The 21,505-nt window shown below is 41.1% G+C and overlaps 1 protein-coding gene across 1 annotated transcript; it reads right to left on the bottom strand.

Moving 5' to 3' along the window:
- Window positions 1-8,940: 8,940 nt before the first annotated feature.
- Window positions 8,941-19,343, bottom strand: LOC121369645. Its single transcript, XM_041494687.1, has 7 exons — window positions 18,965-19,343; window positions 16,715-16,968; window positions 15,837-15,983; window positions 14,962-15,185; window positions 12,988-13,233; window positions 10,486-10,806; window positions 8,941-9,650 (listed from the first exon to the last, which is right to left on the bottom strand). Exons 1-7 carry the CDS (start codon window positions 19,230-19,232, stop codon window positions 9,341-9,343), a joined length of 1,770 nt encoding a protein of 589 aa, XP_041350621.1. The 5' UTR covers window positions 19,233-19,343; the 3' UTR covers window positions 8,941-9,340.
- Between the last annotated feature and the right edge of the window lie 2,162 nt (window positions 19,344-21,505).

Here is a 21,505-nt window from a genome sequence, read left to right as displayed (position 1 = left end):
CGCCGCTACCTATATAATTTTCTTCCAGATATATACTACAAGATGAAGCTATGGATGTTTGCAATTCAGTTTGTGGTCTGTTCCGCTCTACTGGTCGGTAAGTAGACTAGCTGGGGTACGTTCATCCAACCATTTGTCCCTAACACTTGCTACATTGGAGAATCGACTTGTAAGAGCGCACAGAGTCGTAGAAGTCGTGACAGCAGAAAGTTGGCCAACTTTGTGCTGGCAGTTGGTAGTCTGATCCTAGCATACGTGGATTAAGATTTGTATAGTATCGGTAGCAGCGTATTTCAGATAGTCAAAGTTGGAAATGCACCTGGCCCCGTGCTTATAAAACTTTTAAAGTCCAAACTGTTCTCGAGATATCTCTTCTAACGGGTTTGAACGATCTTTAAACACCCTAAGGGCCCTAGAATGATCTCGTAGACGCCGGCGTCGTCTGATATCAGCCATTTCAGATGATGTATTGTGGGATAGATTGTTTGAGACTTTAGGTTAAAGTCTGGTGGGTTACCAGACTTTAAATTTAAAGTTTACACTTTAGTTAAAGTCTGAAGTCTAGACTTTAAAAGTTTTATAAGCACCACTTTCTTGATTTAAAGTCTAGACTTTAGTTAAAGTCTGAAGTCTGGACTTTAAAACTTTTATAAGCACGGGACCTGGCCCCGTGCTTATGAACCTTAAAGTCTAGACTTTAATAAAGTCCAGACTTTAAGGTCATGGCAACGCCATTCAAATAGCATTACGTTAAAGTCTGGACTTTATTAAAGTCTAGACTTTAAGTTTTATAAGCACGGGCCCTGGTGTTACGTTTAATTCCACAGTTGACGGTGTTTATTGTAATAAAATGCTGTTTCATCAGGTCAGCAAATTTTATTTCATTTGAACTAGTGTCAATGTACCTATATACTTGAAACATTTGCGAAGTCCTACTCAAATAAGATGACAGTTTTTGTGGAAAAACTAAGACGCTTCCCATTATGTCTGAAATGAGCTGCTTAACCTCTACGAGGGTTTTTTTCCTGTTTTTCTTTGAAGTCGAAGACTAGAGTTTAAACCCGTAAAAATGGACACTGAGTTTGGCTAATGTACAAATATGTAACAATCTGGATGGAGTTACAATACAATGAAACAAGAGTCTGTGACTTTGAAGCGACGAGATATAATTCAAAAGTAGACTAGAACTTACCTCCGTAACCGTTACTTCTCAGAGGTATGTGCGTTTTTAAAATATAATTAATGTATTTCGCGATATTAAATATAACCAAAATGACCAGAAACACTTCGGATGTACGGAAAAGGATAACAGTGGCGGATCCATAAAATCCATTTAGGTGGGTGATTCCGTGACATGTGGCCGAAGGCCTCGAACGTTCCCGATGGGATTCCTCGGATTCTCCAACGTAACAAATGGGTTTAATTTGTATTGTGTTTCATTTGTTTATAAAAAGTAGTGCTCCACTCCCCGTAGGATTTTGATCAGGGTAAGGCCCTCTATATGTTTCTGTATAGCGTTAGTGGCTATAGCACTTTTATTAATATCAGCAGGTCCATGGATTTTTGTATGCACCTTTGCCTGCCTTGGGGTAAAATACCCTGTTGTCCAGCTCTTTCTCCCAGGATATTGATTTAAGCAAACACACTCACTAAACCTGGCCGGAGTACATACATTGTACACAAAAGGTACTACATTTGCATGAACTAGAATTACCACAAAAAAGTCTTCAACGTCAGTAAGTTACATGTTTGCAAACTACATGCTCTCCCGTATCAACTTTAGTCTAATAGTTGCCACTTCAAAGCTGTCGAACCCTACTCGAGACAGCGAAGAATGCGGTTGTGTTCAGCGAACGTCTAGGTTTTTCTCTCTCCCCCCCCCCCCCCCCCCTCCTTCTCCACCCTTGGGGCTGTGTTGCGCGAGCATGGATGGTCCTTTGGCCAAGTATCGCGTTGAACACAATGGGAGTTCAGCTATTGTCACCTTGTATTACGGTGACAATAGACTGAAGCGCCCGAGCAGTAGGAGAAGGCGTCCCAAGGCGGCTCAGGGGGGACCAAACTCGGCGACTCAACCGCCAGAGGCGATCCCTTCTGCTTCAAAGAAGAAGTCGAGACCGGCAGGGGCGGTTCAGCGGGGGGGGGGGGGGCCAAACCGGCAGCTCAACTGCCGGCGGCGGTCCCTTCTGCTTCGCCTCCCCCCACTACTCAGAAGCAGCAGACGCCAGGAGCGGCAATGGTGAGGCCTAAACTGTCAGCTCAACTGGCAGTGGCGGCCCCTCCCCCTGCAGCACCAGCGCCGATGGAGACAGGACATGTTAAAGTGTCGTCAGCTCCAGCCAGCCCACCGGCGTCTCCATGTGCTGTTGCGATAGCTGGTGCAGAGCGGGACACCAAGAAGAGGAAAGCGTCGGTTCAGGACCCGTCTGACACCCAACCCACTACTTGGCAGATCGCCTGTGACAAGCTTCCTGGACGGTACCGCGAGTGTGTCAAGGGGGAGTTCACTGCTACCTCCCAACTGCCAGGCCCCTTCATCCCCAAGAGTTGGAGACCAACTCCATCTGGTCAGGGGCGGTACCAGTTCCAGTTCGTCGAGAAGAGTCGCACCTTCTACTTGACGTCTGAGCGGAACGGGGTGTATCGGCAAGGACTGCTGAAATCAGACATGGATAATCCAGTCGTCCATCGGATTATCAGGCTGATACTTCCAGAAGATTACCCAGCCTTACTTCGGGGAGAGTGCTACATTCACCTGCCTCACTTCTTCCCGAGGTTCCGAACCGATCACCCCAACATCTCGCCATGAGTTCCGCCAAACCTCTCCTAGGGCAGGAACCTCCTTTTTAGGGCTTAGTTGGACTTTAAATCTTTTGGCCGTGGTTCAAAATTTTATGTTAATTTTTTTGTAAACAGTCCGACACACTTTACTTTGGCAGCCCGTCTAAATTGCTCAAATCACCCTAACAACATTTTGGCCGAGCACTCTAATATTATTTTTTGGATTTTAAATTTTATCCAGACATGAATTGAATGTAGCAGCTCCTTTTGGCTTTAGGTCCCTCGACATAACTACTAAATTCGTATTTCAAATTCCGTCCACCTTAAACTCACCCTCCCCCCCCCCCCCCCCCCCCCCGGACCATATAGATCGGACTTTAAACTTTTAGACCTCCGTTCAAAATTTTATGTCGAAATTACTTCTTTTTTTTAATATTATTAAATAGTTCGACCCTCTCTTCTTTCTCTTATTTATTTTTGGACTGTCCTTCTAAAATGCTCCAAATTATATAAATATTCGGCCGAGCAGTCAATTCTTTTTATTTTTGGCTTGTAACTTTTTATTTAATTTTTAATTCTATTATTTTTTTTTTACTAATTGCTATTTTCAAAATTCGGCCCATTTTCAACTCTAAACCCCCCCCCCCCTCCCCCACCCCCCATCCCGAGTCAGGCCACCGATCTTATGGGAGGTCGGACTCTGGATGGGCGTGTTCGAAACCCTAGTGGTATATGGGCACGTTAAACTACTTATCTATCTCAAAGCTGTCTGTCATGAAATAATCACAGTCAAACACAGACCACTTGTGCGGATATATTTCCGGTCAACCAAATGGGGAGATAACTGTGATCTGTGGCCAGAGCGTGTGGTTAAATCAGGTGTGCTTCACAACAACTTGCTCTGTTTAGCACGTTAAAGTTTAGTCCTACCCCCACCTCCCCTACCTAGGATTCCCACGTTGAGTAAGCATGCTTTTTTGTAACCATTGACATGTTTTGCCATCATAGCGTGTTTGAACTTTAATTGAATATAAAGATGGCACAATGATATGCGGTCTTCTCTAGCTACACACACAAAAAAAAGAATTTTTAAACAAAACGCAAATTTTTGGGGGGGTGTATTTTTTGGTGAGAGAAAATGACCCCCTCTCTAGATACGGCCCTGGTAATATTAGATGAAGAGAAGGTATCCCTGGAGAACATGGACTGCTCATCACATCTGATGAAATAGAAAAGCCGGTTCTGGTCCAATGGAGTCGGGAGCCTGGAGCCAACTCCCGTATTTATTTATTTATTCATTCATTTCAACTTATTTTGTTGCTTATATCCAATTAAGGTTCAAGCACGCTGTCCTGGGCACACATCTCCGCTATCTGGGCTGTCTGTCCAGGACAGTGGGTTAGTTGTTAGTGGTTAGTGAGAGAGAAGAGGGTGTAGTGGCCTTACACCTACCAGCCTGTAGTCCTGCGTCACCGAGGCCGGTCGACTCCCTTAACTTAACCCGAACGTGGATGTGTCACATAACAGGGTTATTTCGGGTAAATCATACATAATTAATTAGCAGAAGCTAATTGTTCGTGGTCGTGTAAATAAAATACTGTCTGGCCATTTCCTTTGTATAAGGTATTGATTTTTAAAACTTTCAAACTTTATATTCTAATCCTGGGTATTGCATATGCGTTTTGTAGGGATCTGTTCAGCTAAGTGTATAACTACTACTGCTGGTCCTACTCCTGCTGCTGATTATGATGAAGTTTCAAGCGCAGCACCGAGGTTTGCCAGAGCAGCGGAAAATACAGATGAATGTATGGAAACAACGGTATGGTTATTGGTTGTACTATATCAAAATAAAATACCATAGACAACGTTAATACATTTTGCCAAAATATAATATACGTTTATAGCTGATGTGTTTTCGTGCAGGGATGTCTTAATCATTCATTCATGCTTTAATATTTTATTTCAGACTGAATCCGGAGCCGCAATGTTCGCGGTTACAGAATTTGTATGTCTGTTTGGCTGCATCGTTGCAACTTTGATGAAATAGTAGGCCCTACAAGATCGCCTCTTTCTATAAACAAACGAAAACACTTATACATCTCACGCTTGTTTACTAAGTATTTAATATTTTATTAATATTCTTTAATTTATGAATGAACTTTGTGTTTGTATTGTCGGATTGCCTATTTTCACAGGGTGATATCAGGGGCGGATTATGCTTTAGGTAAGGGAGGGGTTTCCGAAACAATATGTAAATGTTTATAATTTTAATTTTTTTTTTTTTCGTGGACATCAATTTAGATCTACGTGGTGGTTGGTGGGGGGTTTTTAAAATTTTAATTTAATTTTTTTTTTTTGCCGGAGGAGGAACCCCCCCCCCCCCCCCAATAATCCGCCCCTGGATATTATTTGGTGTCATACTAATTTAAAGAGACTGCCCTTATTTTTGCTCATCCTAATCTTTACTGTCGCCAATACATGATTTTACCACCAAATAAATTCGTACGTACGAAAACAAAATACATTAGGAAATAAAATGAAGTTTAACCTGGACTGAAGTTAGTTACAAACATCAGGGCGACCAGAAACACACTGAATATACAGACGCTGATGTTCTAATCAAGGAAATATATTTTAAGATGCAAGTTTAGTAACTGTTGTTAAAGGGGCATATCGTTTCTATAGGTCTGAAAACAATTATAATTAAAGGACAAATAAATTAGAGACATGAAGTTATCCTCTCGCAAATTCATTTTTAACTAAATATTTGTTCTCTTTTTTTTTCCTTTTTTTTTTTTATATTATTAATATTAAATGCATTGCAATCGCACACCGGTGGACAACTATAGTAATTTTAGACGCGAATTTAGGAAGGGCCCCCTAATTTTGGTCCAGTAATGTTGGGGTTCAGAGATTGAGTTTTGAGTTAGTTGTCTTGTTTATCAACCCTATCGAAGCGCATATCGATTACATATTAGACCCAACTCCACTCCACCACCACACCTACCCCGTCCCCGGCATTACAAATCCTAGACTCGCCACTGAATGCTGTAAAATGATACTGGTGGTAAAATGCTATAGCACATGACACGACAATTGGCACAGATCTTCAAACAAATAGGTTTTAGCCTAAAATGTAAATTCGTTTATTAGAGAAGTGGCCAAATTAATTTGCATTAGTAAATATTGTATATATTATATATTATTTTTAATGAATCTTCAAATACGAATTGTTTTGGGGTGGGGTTTGTTGTTTTGTTTTGTGGGGGGTTGTTTGGGGTGTTTTTTTGTTGTTGTTGTTTGTTTTTTTGTGGGGGTTTTTGTGGGGGTCTTTATACTCGCTTGTTTTTGTTTTGTTTTTCGATGGGGGGGGGGGGGTCCTTCTTTTTTCTTCTTTTTGTTTTCTTTTCTGTTGTCATTGTTATTGATATTGTTGTGGAACTCAGTAATATATTTTAAATAAAATATAAAATAACGTTTTGTTTGTTATTTAGTTTTTGCACACACACACACACACACACACACGCACGCACGCACGCACAAACGGATGCACGCATACGCACATGATAAAACTGTTAAAATATAAATCATCGTTGTTTTTCACATATTGATATCTTGTGGATTTTTGTAATATATAGTTTGCACCAACATCAACCCAACCTCTAAAACGACCGCACCCTTCTTTAGTGATAGTCAGTTAAACAGCCACATGTGCTAAGAGCCGAAATTTGTATTCTCCCAAATTATCCAGATATACTGTATTAAGCAGGAGGCGGGACGTAGCCCAGTGGTAGAGCGCTCGCTTGATGCGCGGTCGGTTTGGGATCGATCACCGTCGGTGGATCCATTGGGCTATTTCTCGTTCCAGACAGTGCACCACAAATAGCATATCAAAGGCCGTGGTATGTGCTATCCTGTCTGTGGGATGGTGCATATAAAAGATCCCTTGCAACAAATGGAAAAATGTAGCGTGTTTCCTCTCTATGACTCAAAATGATCCAATGTTTGACATCCAATAGCCGATGATTAACAATCTAATGGTGTTGTTAAACAAAACGAACTGTATTAAGCAGCTACAATATATTACATCCGCGCATCGGTTATTGAATGTCTGACATTTAGTAATTCTGACATACAGTCTTAGAGAGGAAACCCGCTACTTTTTTGTCCCATTAGTAACGAGGGATTTGTGTATATACCATCCCACAGACAAGATAGCACATACTACAACATTTGATATACCAGTCGTGGTGCACTGGATTTAACAACAAACAGGCCAAAGGGTCCACCAATGGAGATCAATCCTAGACCGATCACGCATCAGGCGACAACTAGTTACCATTGGGCTACGTCCTGCCCTTTCGTTCTATAAATATACATTGAAAACAACGTTATGAAATTCTATTTATTTATTAATCATATTTGTTCTAACATTTTACTGTGGAATTGTGAACTACGCGTACTTGTACATATAGATGACATAAAAAGAGATCCCTATGCACCTGGAAAACATGTCATCATTAGGGACTACCACGTCCGCATATAATAACGAATATTTGTTTACTCAGAGGGATTACCACGTCCGCATACAATAAGGAATATTTGTTTATTTAGAAGGACTACCACGCCCGCATACAATAAGCAATATTTGTTTACTCAGGGACTACCACGTTCGCATACAATAAGAAATATTTGTTTATTTAGAAGGACTACCACGCCCGCATACAATAAGCAATATTTGTTTACTCAGGGACTACCACGCCCGCATACAATAAGAAATATTTGTTTATTTAGAAGGACTACCACGCCCGCATACAATAAGGAATATTTGTTTACTCAGGGACTACCACGCCCGCATACAATAAGAAATATTTGTTTACTCAGGGACTACCACGTTCGCATACAATAACGAATATTTGTTTACTCAGAGGGATTATCACGTCCGTATAAAATAAGGAATATTTGTTTACTTAGGACTACCACGTCCGCATACAATACGGAATATTTGTTTACTCAGAGGGATTACCACGTCCGCATACAACAAGGAATATTTGTTTACTTAGAAGGACTACCACGCCCGCATACAATAAGAAATATTTGTTTACTTAGGACTACCACTCCCGCATACAATAAGAAATATTTGTTTACTCAGGGACTACCACGTCCGCATACAATAACGAATATTTGTTTACTCAGAGGGATTACCACGTCCGTATAAAATAAGGAATATTTGTTTACTTAGAAGGACTACCACGTCCGCATACAATAAGGAATATTTGTTTACTCAGGGGGATTACCACGCCCGTATACAATAAGGACTATTTGTTTACTTAGAAGGACTACCACGTCCGCATACAATAAGGAATATTTGTTTACTCAGAGGGACTACCACGTCCGCATACAGTAACGAATACTTGTTTACTCAGAGGGGCTTCCACGCCCGCATGCAATAAGGAATATTTGTTTACACAGAGGGACTACCACGCCCGCATACAATAACGAATATTTGTTTATTCAGAAGGTATTTGATATTTGATCTATAGTGGTACTTGATATGTACCCCATACAAGCAAACGTTTTAAGTATGTGTGCGTGCGTGCGTTGTGCAGTGGCGTAGGAAGGTGCCAAAAAGTCGGGGGCACAGTTTTATATTTACACACTTTTACACTATTATAAAGCAAATATAAAGAAAATATCTGAAAAGTGGGAGGCACACGCCCCCTTGCCTTACCTCCCCCCCCCCCCCCCCCCCCCTCCCCTCAGCTTCCTACGCCAGTGTTGTGTGTTTAAGGAATATTCTTTAAACCTAAATATTTCCTATCTCCATTAGGGAAAGTGCATCTTGCTGGCAGTGGTAAGGGTTTTTGCTGTTCGTTGCTGTGTCGTGAACGTAGAAAGGAAACGAAAACCAGTGGTATGGGTTTATTGTTTTGTCTTGTTTGTGTTGTTTGTTTGTTTGTTTTGTTATTTTTGTTGCTGTTGTTCGTTTCTTGGGAGGTTGAGGTTTGGGTTTTTGAGGGTCAAGGGCGCCGGGGAAAAGGAGAATAAAGATAAATTAACGAAAATTACATTATAAATAGAAAAGTTCGTGATTTCAAATTACATAATACATAGAAAATGTTGTATGATTTCAAATTACATAATAAATAGAAAATTTCACACGATTTCAAATTATATAATAAATAGAACAATTCACATGCTCAGTCAAAAATGACAGATATTGCACCTCGTGGAAGTCTGCAGTTTCACGTCACACTTTTCTCGCATGCGCACCTACTGTGATATTTCAATCTGGGTTCCATAAAATATGTAACCGACGCAGACCAAATAAAACTGTTTGTGGAAACACAGCCTGTTCAAGATGTTATTGAAACCTGGCTTATGGTGGCAGACTTCACTCAATGAGGTATGTATTTCAATCTGGGTTCCATAAAATATGTAACCGACGCAGACCAAATAAAACTTTTAGTGGGAACACAGTCTGTTCAAGATGTTACTGAAACCTGGCTTATGATCGCAGACTTCGCTCAGTGAGGTATGTATTTCAAATACTCTCCATTTAACTGGATTCCTCCGTAGACTTGAGCTCTTCAAACACACCCTGTAGACCTTTTAGTCTGATTTTATCCTCCATGTCTGAAATCTCATCCGTGAAGGATTCCGCTTCGGTGGAGAGCAGTCCGAACAAGTTGTCCAGTTTGGATAGGTCAGGCCGACTTCCGTCCATCTTGAATTGTAGTGGATTAATTCCTACGTCTCTCAGAGCCTGTACCATCTGTCCGTTGCTGTGTTGTGAACGTAGGAAGGACACGAAAACCAGTTTAGCTGGGTACACGTCTTCGTAGTACTTTTTGAACAAGTCTGCAAAACTGAAATATAGATACTTCTGTGTAATGATAAAAAAAAAAAAAAACTGTAATATTACCTATAAGAAAAATAACCGTTTTTTGTAGGGAGGCACCACATTTGTCTGAGGGGACAGGACGTAGCCCAGTGGTAAAGCGCTCGCTTGATGCGCGGTCGGTTTGGGATCAAGCCACATCGGTGGGCACATTGAGCTATTTCTGATTCCAGCCAGTGCACCACGATTGGTATATCAAAGGCCGTGGTATGTGCTATCCTGTCTGTGGGGTGGCGCATATAAAATATCCTTTGCTACTAATGGAAAAAGGTAGCTGGTTTCCTCTTTAAGAATGTATATCAAAATAACCAAATGTTTGACATCCAACAGCCGATGATTAATAAATCAATGTGCTCTAGTGGTGTCGTGAACATTTGTTTGAAGAACACATTAATTGTGTGCCACGTTCCATAGACTCTGCATAGACACGACGTACAAACACACAATAAATGTGTGTGTACTCTTTAATACTATAGGTGATCTTTTAAACGTTGCACCCCTTCTTGAATACCGTGAGTATCCCTTTTTAAAAATTGCTTCCCTCCCTGAACGTTGCACCCCTTCCTGGATATTTGTAGTATCGCTTTTTAAACATGGCACCCTCCCTGAATAGTGTAGGTGCCCCTTTTAAAAAAAACTGCACCCTTCACTGAATACTGTGAGTGCTCTTTTAAATATCGCACCCCTGAATACTACAGGACTCCTCTTTAATTAGTGCAATGCACCATTCCCTGAATATTTTATTCCTTTTTTAAATGTTGCACCCTTCCCTAGCTAAACTCCTGTATACGCCCCTGTCCTACCTGTAGTTATGGCAACTGCCATTCTCCTCCTCGTCCGTGACCATGATGAACGTCTTGACGACCTCCTTTTTGTCGTAGAACGGCCACAGACTAGCGGCAGGGGTGGTACCGCCAGCTGCTCGGGTGGTGACCGCCAGCTCCAGGGCCTGCTCGGCGTTCGTGGGTAGATAGGGTGCCTCGCGGTTCTCTGTGTTGAAGAAGACCAGTCTAGCGGAGGTGATGGCCGTCAGGAGGCTGGCGATGATTGTGCTCGTCTTAATGGCCACCTCCATGGACCCTGACGCGTCGCCGATCACCACAATGGGCTCCTCAAGAGGTAATCTGTCAGTGTTCAAAACACGGTTTCATTCATTTTCATTTCAACTTATTTCCGTGCTTATATCCAATTAAGGTTCAAGCACGCTGTCCTGGGCACACAGCTTAGCTATCTGGGATGTCCGTCCAGGACAGTGGGTTAGTTGTTAGTTGGCTAGTTGGTTAGTGGTTAGTGAGAGAAAAGAGGGTGTAGTGGCCTTACACCTACCCAATGAGCCCTTAAGAACTCGCTCTGGGTTGGAGCCGGTACCGGGCTGCGAGCTCTGTACCTAGCCTGTAGTCCGATGGCTTAACCACGACGCCACCGAGGCCGGTACACGGTTTCAAATATCAACGTCTGTGGTCGGTCTTTGTGGTTATGGGGCGGAACGTAGCCCAGTGGTAAAGCGCTCGCTTAGTGCCGAACCCCGTCGGTGGACACATTGGGCTATTTCTCGTTCCAGCCAGTGGATCACGACTGGTATATCAAAGGCCGTGGTATGCCCAAATGTCGGTCTTGCTTTCGGACTAGACTAGTAGGTATTGGATTCGCATTCCGGGAACGGCTCGCACCCAAAGCGATTTTAAATGCAAAGCCACTACACCCGACTGTTCTAACCCTAGTCCGGACAGATAGCTCAGCGTGTTTGAACCTTAAAAGGTTATAAGCACGCAAACAAATTGAAATGGACTGAGTTTTGGTCACTTTACGCGTAGCACATCAAAATACAAATCAGTTACTAGTATTTAAAATCGTAATTTCTAAATTACTAATCATAAACTCTGTTCAGAATTCGATGTGGATAGAGTGAAAATGTATTAATTTGAGGAATCGAAGAATAGGAATTTGATTATTGAACTTAGAAATTAATTGTAAAAATTAGTATTTGGTGTGACCACCACTAGCGTTAATGGTGAGACAGATAACCTACACAATTTGCACTGTATTTGCACCGTGTAGACAAAATACGAAATAAAAGCAATACTATTAACGTTGGAAATCTACGAAAACGTATTGACTACATGAGCAGCGCAGAAACGAATTTGACGAAACTGATCATGAGGCAACAATTTTTGTGCATCCTCCACTAAATATGCTTACTAGTAAAGTTAAATTTTGTTTTGTTGAACGACACCACTAGAGCACATTGATTTATTAATCATCGGCTATTGGATGTCATACATTTGGTAATTTTGACATATACTAGTATTCTTAGAAAAAAAAACATGCTACATGTTTTCATTAGTAGCAAGGGATATTTTATATGCACCATCCCAAAGATAGGATCGCACATACCACGGCCTTTGCTACCAGTCACTGGAAGGGGAAATAGCCCAATGGTCCCACCGACGGGGATCTGTTCTAGATCGACCGCGCATCAGGCGAGCGCTTTACCACTAGGCTACGTCACACACCGCTTATATATAATAATATAAGCGGTGCGTGACGTATATTACTAACTAGCAAATAATAAAAATTGCAGCCGAGGAAATCAGGCAAATAATAATAATCCCTCATTCGTCATATGATCAATTCTTGAACAGCTTTAAATAAATATGCTAAACAAAAACAAAACCCCCCAGCAAATATAACTTTCAGCTCTGATGTAATAATTAAATTGTATTTTTTAAGAAGTGGTTAACACCTATTGCGATTCAGCAAAAATACACTATGGTATACGGTTTATAATATCACAGAATTGAGCGTTTCTTATCAAGTATACCCGTTCTAATTACAAACTAACTAGAACTGTGGGCAGCGTTCAGCCAGACCGAACAGAAAAACGCTTCACAGTAAACCAAATGGCCACGTCGGGAATCAATCAAATAGTTCTTTCACGAACGTTAGCGAAACGTTTGCTGGCTTAACTTGGGGCTGGGCTACGATTAGTCAGCCCGAACAGAAAAACATCCACTAGACTGGTTTATGCGCTACATGGTAAACTAAATGGCCACGTCGGGAATCGATAAAATAATTCGTTCACGAACGTTAGCGAAACGTTTTCTGGCTTAACTTGGGGCTGGGCTGCGTTTAGTCAGCCCGAGTAGAAAAACATCCACTAGACTGGTTTATGCGCTGCATGGTAAACTAAATGGCCACGTCGGGAATCAATCAAATAATTCGTTAGCGAACGTTAGCGAAACGTTTGCTGACTTAACTTGGGGCTGATTTGGGTTTCTTTTGGTGTTCAGTATAGTTGTACTCACTGAATAGATTTGAGTCTTTCTTCGGCTATTGGAACCAAATCTTTAAAGAAGCACACTTTGGATGGGTTTTCCTCTCTTGTTATTTCGCCATATCCGTATCGGGGGGCAGAAATATTCTCTCTGATTATTTTCAGAGTTAGTAGTCTCTCTAACAACTTCCCGTTCGGAAGTTTGATTTTTTCACCTGCATCAAGTCTCTGCTGGATGACACTGTCTACAGATAATAACTGTAGATCTTCGTAGTACCTGGATTAGAACAAATATATGTGTGTGTAATTAAATTATGTATACATGTATTACTTCATTTCATTTCAACTTATTTTCGTGCTTATATCCAATTAAGGTTCAAGCACGCTGTCCTGGACACACACACCACGCTGTCCTGGGCACACACACCTCAGCTATCTGGGCTGTCTGTCCAGGACAGTGGGTTAGTGGTTAGTGAGAAAGAAGAGAGTGTAGTGGTCTTACACCTACCCACTGAGTCGTTAAAACTCGCTCTGGGTGGGAGCCGGTACCAGGCTATGAACCCTGTACCTACCAGCCTTATGTCCGATGGCTTAACCACGACACCACTATTTGTGGGAGGGAGATATAAAAGCAAACTCTAGTCACAGTAATACACAAACATATTCCTTGAAATAGGTGCCGTCTTCAAAAAGAGGCAGTTTACCATGCTTGTCGTGTTTTAATTTGGGACTAGGGACAAGGAGATAGACAAACACAAAACAAAGGAATCAAGATGAGTAAAACTCTATACTATGTACCAGCCTCCCGCTGTTGTTTGTGTTTGTTTTCTGTTGGGCTTGTTTTGTAGTGTTGTTGTTGTTTATTTTGGAGTTGTTTTTTTTTTTGGGGGGGGGGGGGGTTTGGGGGGGGGTTGGTTGTTTTTTGGTTGTTGGGTTGGGGGTTTTTGGGGGGGGTTTGAGAGTGGGGTATTATTATTGTTGTTTCTTTTCTCTACTTTGGAGGGGGGGGGGGGTAGGTGGATGGACTTGGTTGTTTGGTTTTTGGTTGGGTTTTTTTTTGTTTTTTTTTTTTTTTTTACTTTTTTTTCATTGATGCTGGGGTTTGTTTTGGGGATTTTGTTTGTTTTTATAATTCCAATGTAGCTTGATGTAAAATAATACTATATAAAATTTAGTAGGAAAAATCCATCCATCAGTAAATGCTGTTTTATATTATAACATTTTAAACAATGTTGTGGGGTTGTGTTTTGTTTTTGTGTTTGTTTTGGGGGAGAGGGGTTGTTGTTGTTTTAAAAAATTTACATAAAAATAAAATACATATTTTGTTTTTACGTAGGCCTAAATTTTTTCTTTTTTTCTTGTTTTTACATCGAATCAAACCGAAATAAAACGGAGGCTGATAATTTTACATTAAGCCAAACCGAAATAATAATACTTAAAATGGAGACTGGTACAGGGTATAAAATACCTTGAATAAAACAGATTCGTCTGTTAGTTTGTTTTTTGAAGTGTTCTTGATGTGATCGGCCTCGGTGGCGTCGTGGTTAGGCCATCGGTCAACAGGCTAGTAGGTACTGGGTTCGGATCCCAGTCGAGGCATGAGTTTTTTAATCCAGATACCGACTCCAAACCCTGAGTGAGTGCTCCGCAAGGCTCAATGAGTAGGTGTAAACCACTTGCACCGACCAGTGATCCATAACTGGTTCAACAAAGGCTATTGTTTGTGCTATCCTGCCTGTGGGAAGCGCAAATAAAAGATCCCTGGCTGCTAATCGGAAAGAGTAGCCCATGAAGTGGCGACAGCGGGTTTCCTCTCAAAATCTGTGTGGTCCTTAACCATATGTCTGACGCCATATAACCGTAAATAAAATGTGTTGAGTGCATCGTTAAATAAAACATTTCTTTCTTTGTTCTTGATGTGGGTGTACGACACGCGGTATTGCCTGACTGGTACAGGACATAATAGCCATCTCTAACTAACTAACTAACTAACTAACTAACCAACCATAGTAGTGTATCCAGTGTTTCTTCGTAGCCAGCGATCCTCTCTTTCGATTCGTCAGTGAGTTTGTTTTTGAAGGTCTTGATGTGGCTGTACGGGACGGGGTATTCTTTGATGAGTTCGTTGACGTTCGACTCGATGACGTCATGGCACTTCTCCACCATCGAGTTCTCCGGGGCTGGGCCACCAAAGCAGAATGGCAGAAACCATGGCAACGAGCTGAAATCCTGCACAATTACAAACATACCCAATGATGAAGGAAGAACTATTTAGTTTACAACACGTCCTCGACATATTTTAAACTACGGTTATATGGAGTATATATTTTGTTTGGGTTGTTTTTTTGGTCGATAGAAAGAAAGAGAGAAACGCGTTGCCAAAACGAAAAAGCATCAAGGGATCTTTTATATGCCGCCACACACGCAGCAAGGGATATTTTATATGATGCTACAAGGAAAAAACAGCAAGGGATATTTTATATGATGCCACAACACAGCAAGGGATCTTTTATATGCTGCCACAAGTGAAAAGCAGCAAGGGATCTTTTATGATGCCACAACGCAGCAAGGGATCTTTTATATGATGCCACAACGCAGTAAGGGATATTTTATATGCTGTCACAAGCGAAAATCAGCAAGGATCTTTTATATGTTGTCACAACGCAGCAAGGGATCTTTTATATGTACTTTCCTATAAAGACGACACTACATAACGTGGTCTTTAATGTACGAGTTGTTAAACGTTAGAGGCAAAACAGGCTAGCGAGCGTTTCATCACAAAGTGCTCGCGTACATTGTGGCAAGGATTGTTTCAAGACTGGGAGATAAATTGCATTACAGTGTTAATACATGTTTAATATTTGCACTCGGTGAACCCACCAGTTTGGGATTGAAATGACAAATATCTGCCAACTTCATCCACGGATCCTTGGGGTAATGTAGCGCATAAAACTCCAGATCCTCCGCTGTGAAGCTTCGAACCCAGCTCCTGATATGTTTACAGACGGCGCCACTAGCACTTCCACGCTACAAGAAATACAACAACAAAATTGGTATATTATATATTTAAAGGATGGATGGATGGATGGATGGATGGATGGATGGATGGATTGGTGTACCATATGGAGGATGGGACGGACTATAGACTGTAATGCCCAAGAACAGGAGCTCTTTTCATTTTACCTGCTGGCTACTTTAACCAACTCACCAGTGGTCTCTTTCTCTCTCTCTCTCTCTCTCTCTCTCTCTCTCTCTCTCTCTCTCTCTCTCTCTCTCTCTCTCTCTGTGTGTGTGTGTGTGTGTGTGTGTGTGTGTGTGTGCGCGCGCGCATATGCAATGGGTACGTTGTTTTAAAGGTCAATATCTAATTCATAAAGCTCTCTTATGCAACATCGCATCGTTCTTGCAAGCCATTTTGCCTTAACATTGCGAAAGTTTAGTGAATAGGGCCCATGACCTGTGCTTACAAAAGTCAAATATTTGACCGTAACTTCTCAAAGATGTTATTAAAGACTTGAACCTAGACTTTAAAATATTTATTAGCTAGGGATCTGTTCACTCAATTCTAGACTCCTAGGGGAACAACGCCTTTTTTCATGCTATGGAATCTACTACAAGTTATTTATTTCTGAGCCGATTGTTTTGTAAATTGCACACACACAAAAAAATTGTTGGAGGATGGGACGGACTATAGACTATGTAATGCCCAAGAACAGGAGCTCTTTTCATTTACCTGCTGGCTACTTTAACCAACTCACCGGTGGTTTTATTGCGTTCAGGTTGTCAATGTCGGACTTCAGCTTTCCCATTTTGCTTTTGCCAACCTTCGTACCAGACAGCTGAAGTCGTTTGACCTTCTTTTCAAGAACGCGGACTTGACGTCCTGAGTCGAGCAAGGTCAAGGCCTTAAGCACCTCCACCAGACCAAACTGCGATCTGTTTTTCAAGAAAGCCTCCGACAGTTGATAATCATTACGAGCCCACGCAGCGGCCAGGGCGCGGATACGAGCATCTGAAACAACAAAAGAAAAGTAATATATTGAATCAGCAAGAGCAGACCCAGGAAATAGTTTAGGGGTTGGACCAAGGGCAAAGGGCAAGGGCACATGGACCACTTCAATAAAACGTTTTCATTCATAAAATCAAGGGGCATATCCCAGTTGTAAAGCGCTAGCTAAAATTCGCAGTCGTTTAGAGATCGATCCCCGTCTGTGAGCTATTCTCGTTCCAGCTATTGCACCACGATTGTTATACAAAAGGCCGTGGTATATGCTGTCCTGTCTGTAGGATGGTGCCGATAAAAAAATCCCTTGCTCCTACATGTAATAGAAAAATGTAGCGGGTTTCCTGTCTAAGACTAAATGTCAGAATTACCAAATGTTTGACATCCAATAGACGATGATTAATAAATCAATGTGCTCTAGTGGTGTCGTTAAACAAAACAAAACAAACTTTAACTTTTTCATGAAATCAAAATTGTAAAAAGAACGGATCTAGAATTTCAACAATGTTGAGAGGATTGAGTATATTAGCTTTCTAACTAGTCTTCAATAGTGGTATGAAAGTACCATTTTCAACAAAATGCCCCCTTTCATTCTTTGGCTTTTCAATATGCACCTACATGCAATTCTAAAATGGTACTCAACATTTTGCATAATCAGGAGCTATCAGGAAGGAAAGGAATGTCTGAACACATTTGTTATTTAATCAATGTCTATTTATTGAATCATACACAAACATGAAAGTTTGTTTACAGACACTGCTAGAGTACATTTATTAATTAATCATCGATCATCGGCTATTGTATGTTAAAGATTTGGTAAATCTTGCAGTCTTCAGAGGAAAACCTTTATACATTTTCCATTAGCAGCAAGATTATTTATGTACACTTTTCCATAGACAAGATAGCACATATACCAGTGATGGGTCGCTGACCTGAGGTACGATGGGTCGTAGGATCTATCGTTCTTGATGGACCCGAGTTTACCCACGTTCCAACCAGTACCCTGGTACATCAAAGGTCGTGGTATGTACTGTACTGTCTATAGGAAAGATCCTTGTTCCTATAAGAGTAACGTGGCAACGTTGCGCTTATATTTCTCCTCATCTCTTTCTCCGCTCTTCACGTTGATACTCTCTTACCACTTCCTTTCTATTTCTCCATGAGTTGTTTAATTATCCTCAGATACTCTCTTTCCATTTTTTTTTTAACCGGCCTCGGTGGCGTCGTGGTTAGCCATCGGTCTACAGGCTGGTAGGTACTGGGTTCGGATCCCAGTCGAGGCATGGGTTTTTTAATCCAGATACCGACTCCAAACCCTGAGTGAGTGCTCCGCAAGGCTCAATGGGTAGGTGTAAACCACTTGCACCGACCAGTGATCCATAACTGGTTCAACAAAGGCCATGGTTTGTGCTATCCTGCATGTGGGAAGCGCAAATAAAAGATCCCTTGCTGCCTGTCGTAAAAGAGTAGCCTATGTGGCGACAGCGGGTTTCCTCTCAATATCTGTGGTCCTTAACCATGTCTGACGCCATATAACCGTAAATAAAATGTGTTGAGTGCGTCGTTAAATAAAACATTTCTTTCTTTCTTTCCATTTTCTTTCTATTTCTCCGTGAGCTGTTTAATTATCCTGAGATGCTCCCATGTCCCTTTCTTTCTATTTATCCACGAGTTGTTTAATTATCCTCAGATACTCTCTTACCACTTTCTTTCTATTTCTCCGTGAGCTGTTTAATTATCCTCAGATGCTTTCTAACGCTCTCTCTCTCTCTCTCTCTCTCTCTCTCTCTCTCTCTCTCTCTCTCTCTCTCTCTCTCTCTCTCTCTCTCTCTCTCTCTCTAACACAAACACACCACACCGCTATAAATTACTAGTCACCGGCGTAAAATATTATTTTCAAAGAACACGCTGTATTATTACTTGTATGTGCGTATAATAATATAGTCGAAAGTATAGTGTATAGTGGTGTTGGTAGAGGTAGTGCGGGTGAAATACTATAACTCACTCTGTGCGACGGCCACCCCAGTGTGCTCCAACACCGCCAACGTCGCGGCGTACCTAGTTCTGTTTGCGTCCTGCCCCTCCAGGTGTTTAGCCACGGACACTGTCCCCACGAAGAATTCCCGAGGGTCGGACTCGATGTTCAAATTTTTCGATTCTTCCACTTCGCTCTCGACATCTTTCGTCTTCGTTCGTGACTGGGCCGAACTTTGCCGATTTCGACGACCGCCACCTCTTCCGCCTCTACCACGACCACGGCCTCGTCCCCTCATTAGTTACAGGTTTAAAAAGATATAAATATATTAAGACGAGGTATCTTGTGCTGGGTACACGTGGTTTTTACGTACAGTTATTCGTATATGCGTTTCTACATGTTATGAACGTAATTGTGTTTATTCTCTATATATAGTTTGTGGGTTGCACCACACCGTGACAGAGATTTCCATTGGCTATACACCTAGCAACAGCGTATACAAAATAATCCGTATCGATTTGTGAACTCAGCCATGGAGCCCTTTATAAATATTAAAAACAGTAATAGTTTTACTGTAAAACAAGTATTCTATAAAACGCAGGATTTATTTCTTCGTATGTTATGTATATTTGTTTTGTATTGGATCCTTGTTGCGGATTAATACTAAGAAATAAATGTTGAACGACAAGTGGCGGTTACACTTGTCTTGCATCAGTTTCAAGCTGGAGTTCACATCAAAAATAAACACATGACATCAGTTGGCCGTTATAAACTATATACGTGTATTCAGTCGGCAAGTACACGTGTATTTACGCAAGAAGCACGCAATACTACAAGATCAATTCGCGTTTCAATATTCGAAAAATTAAATATTTATTTCATCCATTCATTGATGGGTGGACTATGTATTGTACTTTTTATGTTGGTATACAAGTCTATGTGTACATATTGAACAATAGAAACAAAAATGTTAATTTAGTTTTCTTTATTTTATTTTAAATTATTCATTTTTATTACACCTTTGAAAAAAAAAAAATGTGCTTAGCTCGGTTTTCTCATTCTTTTTTAGTTTTTAGTTTTTTTTTTTTTTTTTTTCTTTCTTTCTTCTTCTTCATACATTCACCCCTACGAGTCCAATTATGTATATACTGTTTTCACCTACATATTATTATTTTTGAAATAAAGTTTAAAAAAATAAATAAACAGAGTCGGGCCTTTTTTTTTCTTTTCCGTAGTATAGGGTCGGGTTCCCAGTTCGTTGTGTTGTGAATTTATTTATTTATTTATTTAAACTTATTTTATATATCAAATTAATATTCAAGCACGCTGTTCTGGGCACACACCTCAGCTATCTGGTCTGTCTGTCCAGGACAGTGGGTTAGTTGTTAGTGAGACAGTGGGTTAGTTGTTAGTGAGACAGTGGGTTAGTTGTTAATAAGATTGTGGGTTAGTTGATAGTGAGAGAGAAGTGGCTGTAGTGGTCTTACATCTACCCATTGAGTCGTTAAAACTCGCTCAGGGTGGGAGCCGGTACCGGGCTGCGAACCCAGTACCTACCAGCCTTATGTCCAATGGCTTAACCACAACAACACTGAGGCAGGTGAATTGATGGTACAACAAGTTTCATCTTATAAGTTTAACTTTTAAAATGACGCGTGATACAAAACGTGGTAAAAAAAACCACGTGGTAAAAAAAAACGATGGACAGTTGGCACACCATTTTCTTTTCTTACAACCAATAGTCTTTTGTTACAAGATGAAATAAACTTCTTTATTTCTTAGTGCTATTTTTGTCCAAACATGTTATGATTTCCTTTTAAATTACCCACACGATCACTGTCCGGGAAGGAAACATTATTATGGTGTCTGTGGAGTTAAGCTTAAAAGGAAGGAAGATCTGGGGCATGTTCCCCGAACAATTTTGAAATAAAAAGATACGTTTGTTTTGTTTAACACTACGAACACTGATTAATTATTCATCGGCTATCGAAATTGGGCTATTTTTCTTTTTAGCCAGTGCACCACGACTATAATACCAAAGGACGTGATATGTGCTATCCTATCACGTGGTCTATGCACTAAGTTAGCACTTTACCACTTGTCCCGCCCTGACAAAATTCAATTAATCCAGCATCGTCGTGGTTAGGCCATCGGTCAACAGGCATGGGATTTTTAATCCAGATAATGACTCCAAACCCTGAGTGAGTGCTCTGCAAGGCTCAATGGGTAGGTGTAAACCACTTGCACCGACCAGTGATCCATAACTGGTTCAACAAAGGCCATGGTTTGCGCTATCCTGCCTGTGGGAAGTGCAAATAAAAGATCCCTTGCTGCTAATCAGAAAGAGACAGCGGGTTTCCTCTCAAAATCTGTGTGATCCTAACCATATGTCTGACGCCATATAACCGTAAATAAAATGTGTTGAGTGCGTCGTTAAATAAAACATTTCTTTCTTTCTTTTCAAATGGGGGGAGGGACGTAGCCCAGTGGTAATGTGCTCGCTTGATGAGCGGTCAGTTTGGGATCAATCCCTGTCGGTGGGCCCATTTCTTGTTCCAGCCAGTGCCCCAC

The sequence above is a fragment of the Gigantopelta aegis genome, chromosome 4, assembly GCF_016097555.1.
Source record: "Gigantopelta aegis isolate Gae_Host chromosome 4, Gae_host_genome, whole genome shotgun sequence".
In the NCBI taxonomy this organism is placed as follows: domain Eukaryota; kingdom Metazoa; phylum Mollusca; class Gastropoda; order Neomphalida; family Peltospiridae; genus Gigantopelta; species Gigantopelta aegis.
Note: the sequence above shows the minus strand (reverse complement) of the source record. Positions and strands in the feature narration are given on the sequence as shown.

Bases quoted from the DNA above. Each gene is read 5' to 3' on its own strand.
- LOC121369645 (XM_041494687.1), bottom strand. From the start codon at position 19,232: ATGAGGGGACGAGGCCGTGGTCGTGGTAGAGGCGGAAGAGGTGGCGGT. The intron at 15,984-16,714 runs GTGAGTTGGTTA...TATTTCTTGTAG, and splicing joins TGAACGCAATAAAACCACCG to CGTGGAAGTGCTAGTGGCGC. The intron at 9,651-10,485 runs GTAGGACAGGGG...TCTATATTTCAG, and splicing joins GGCAGTTGCCATAACTACAG to TTTTGCAGACTTGTTCAAAA.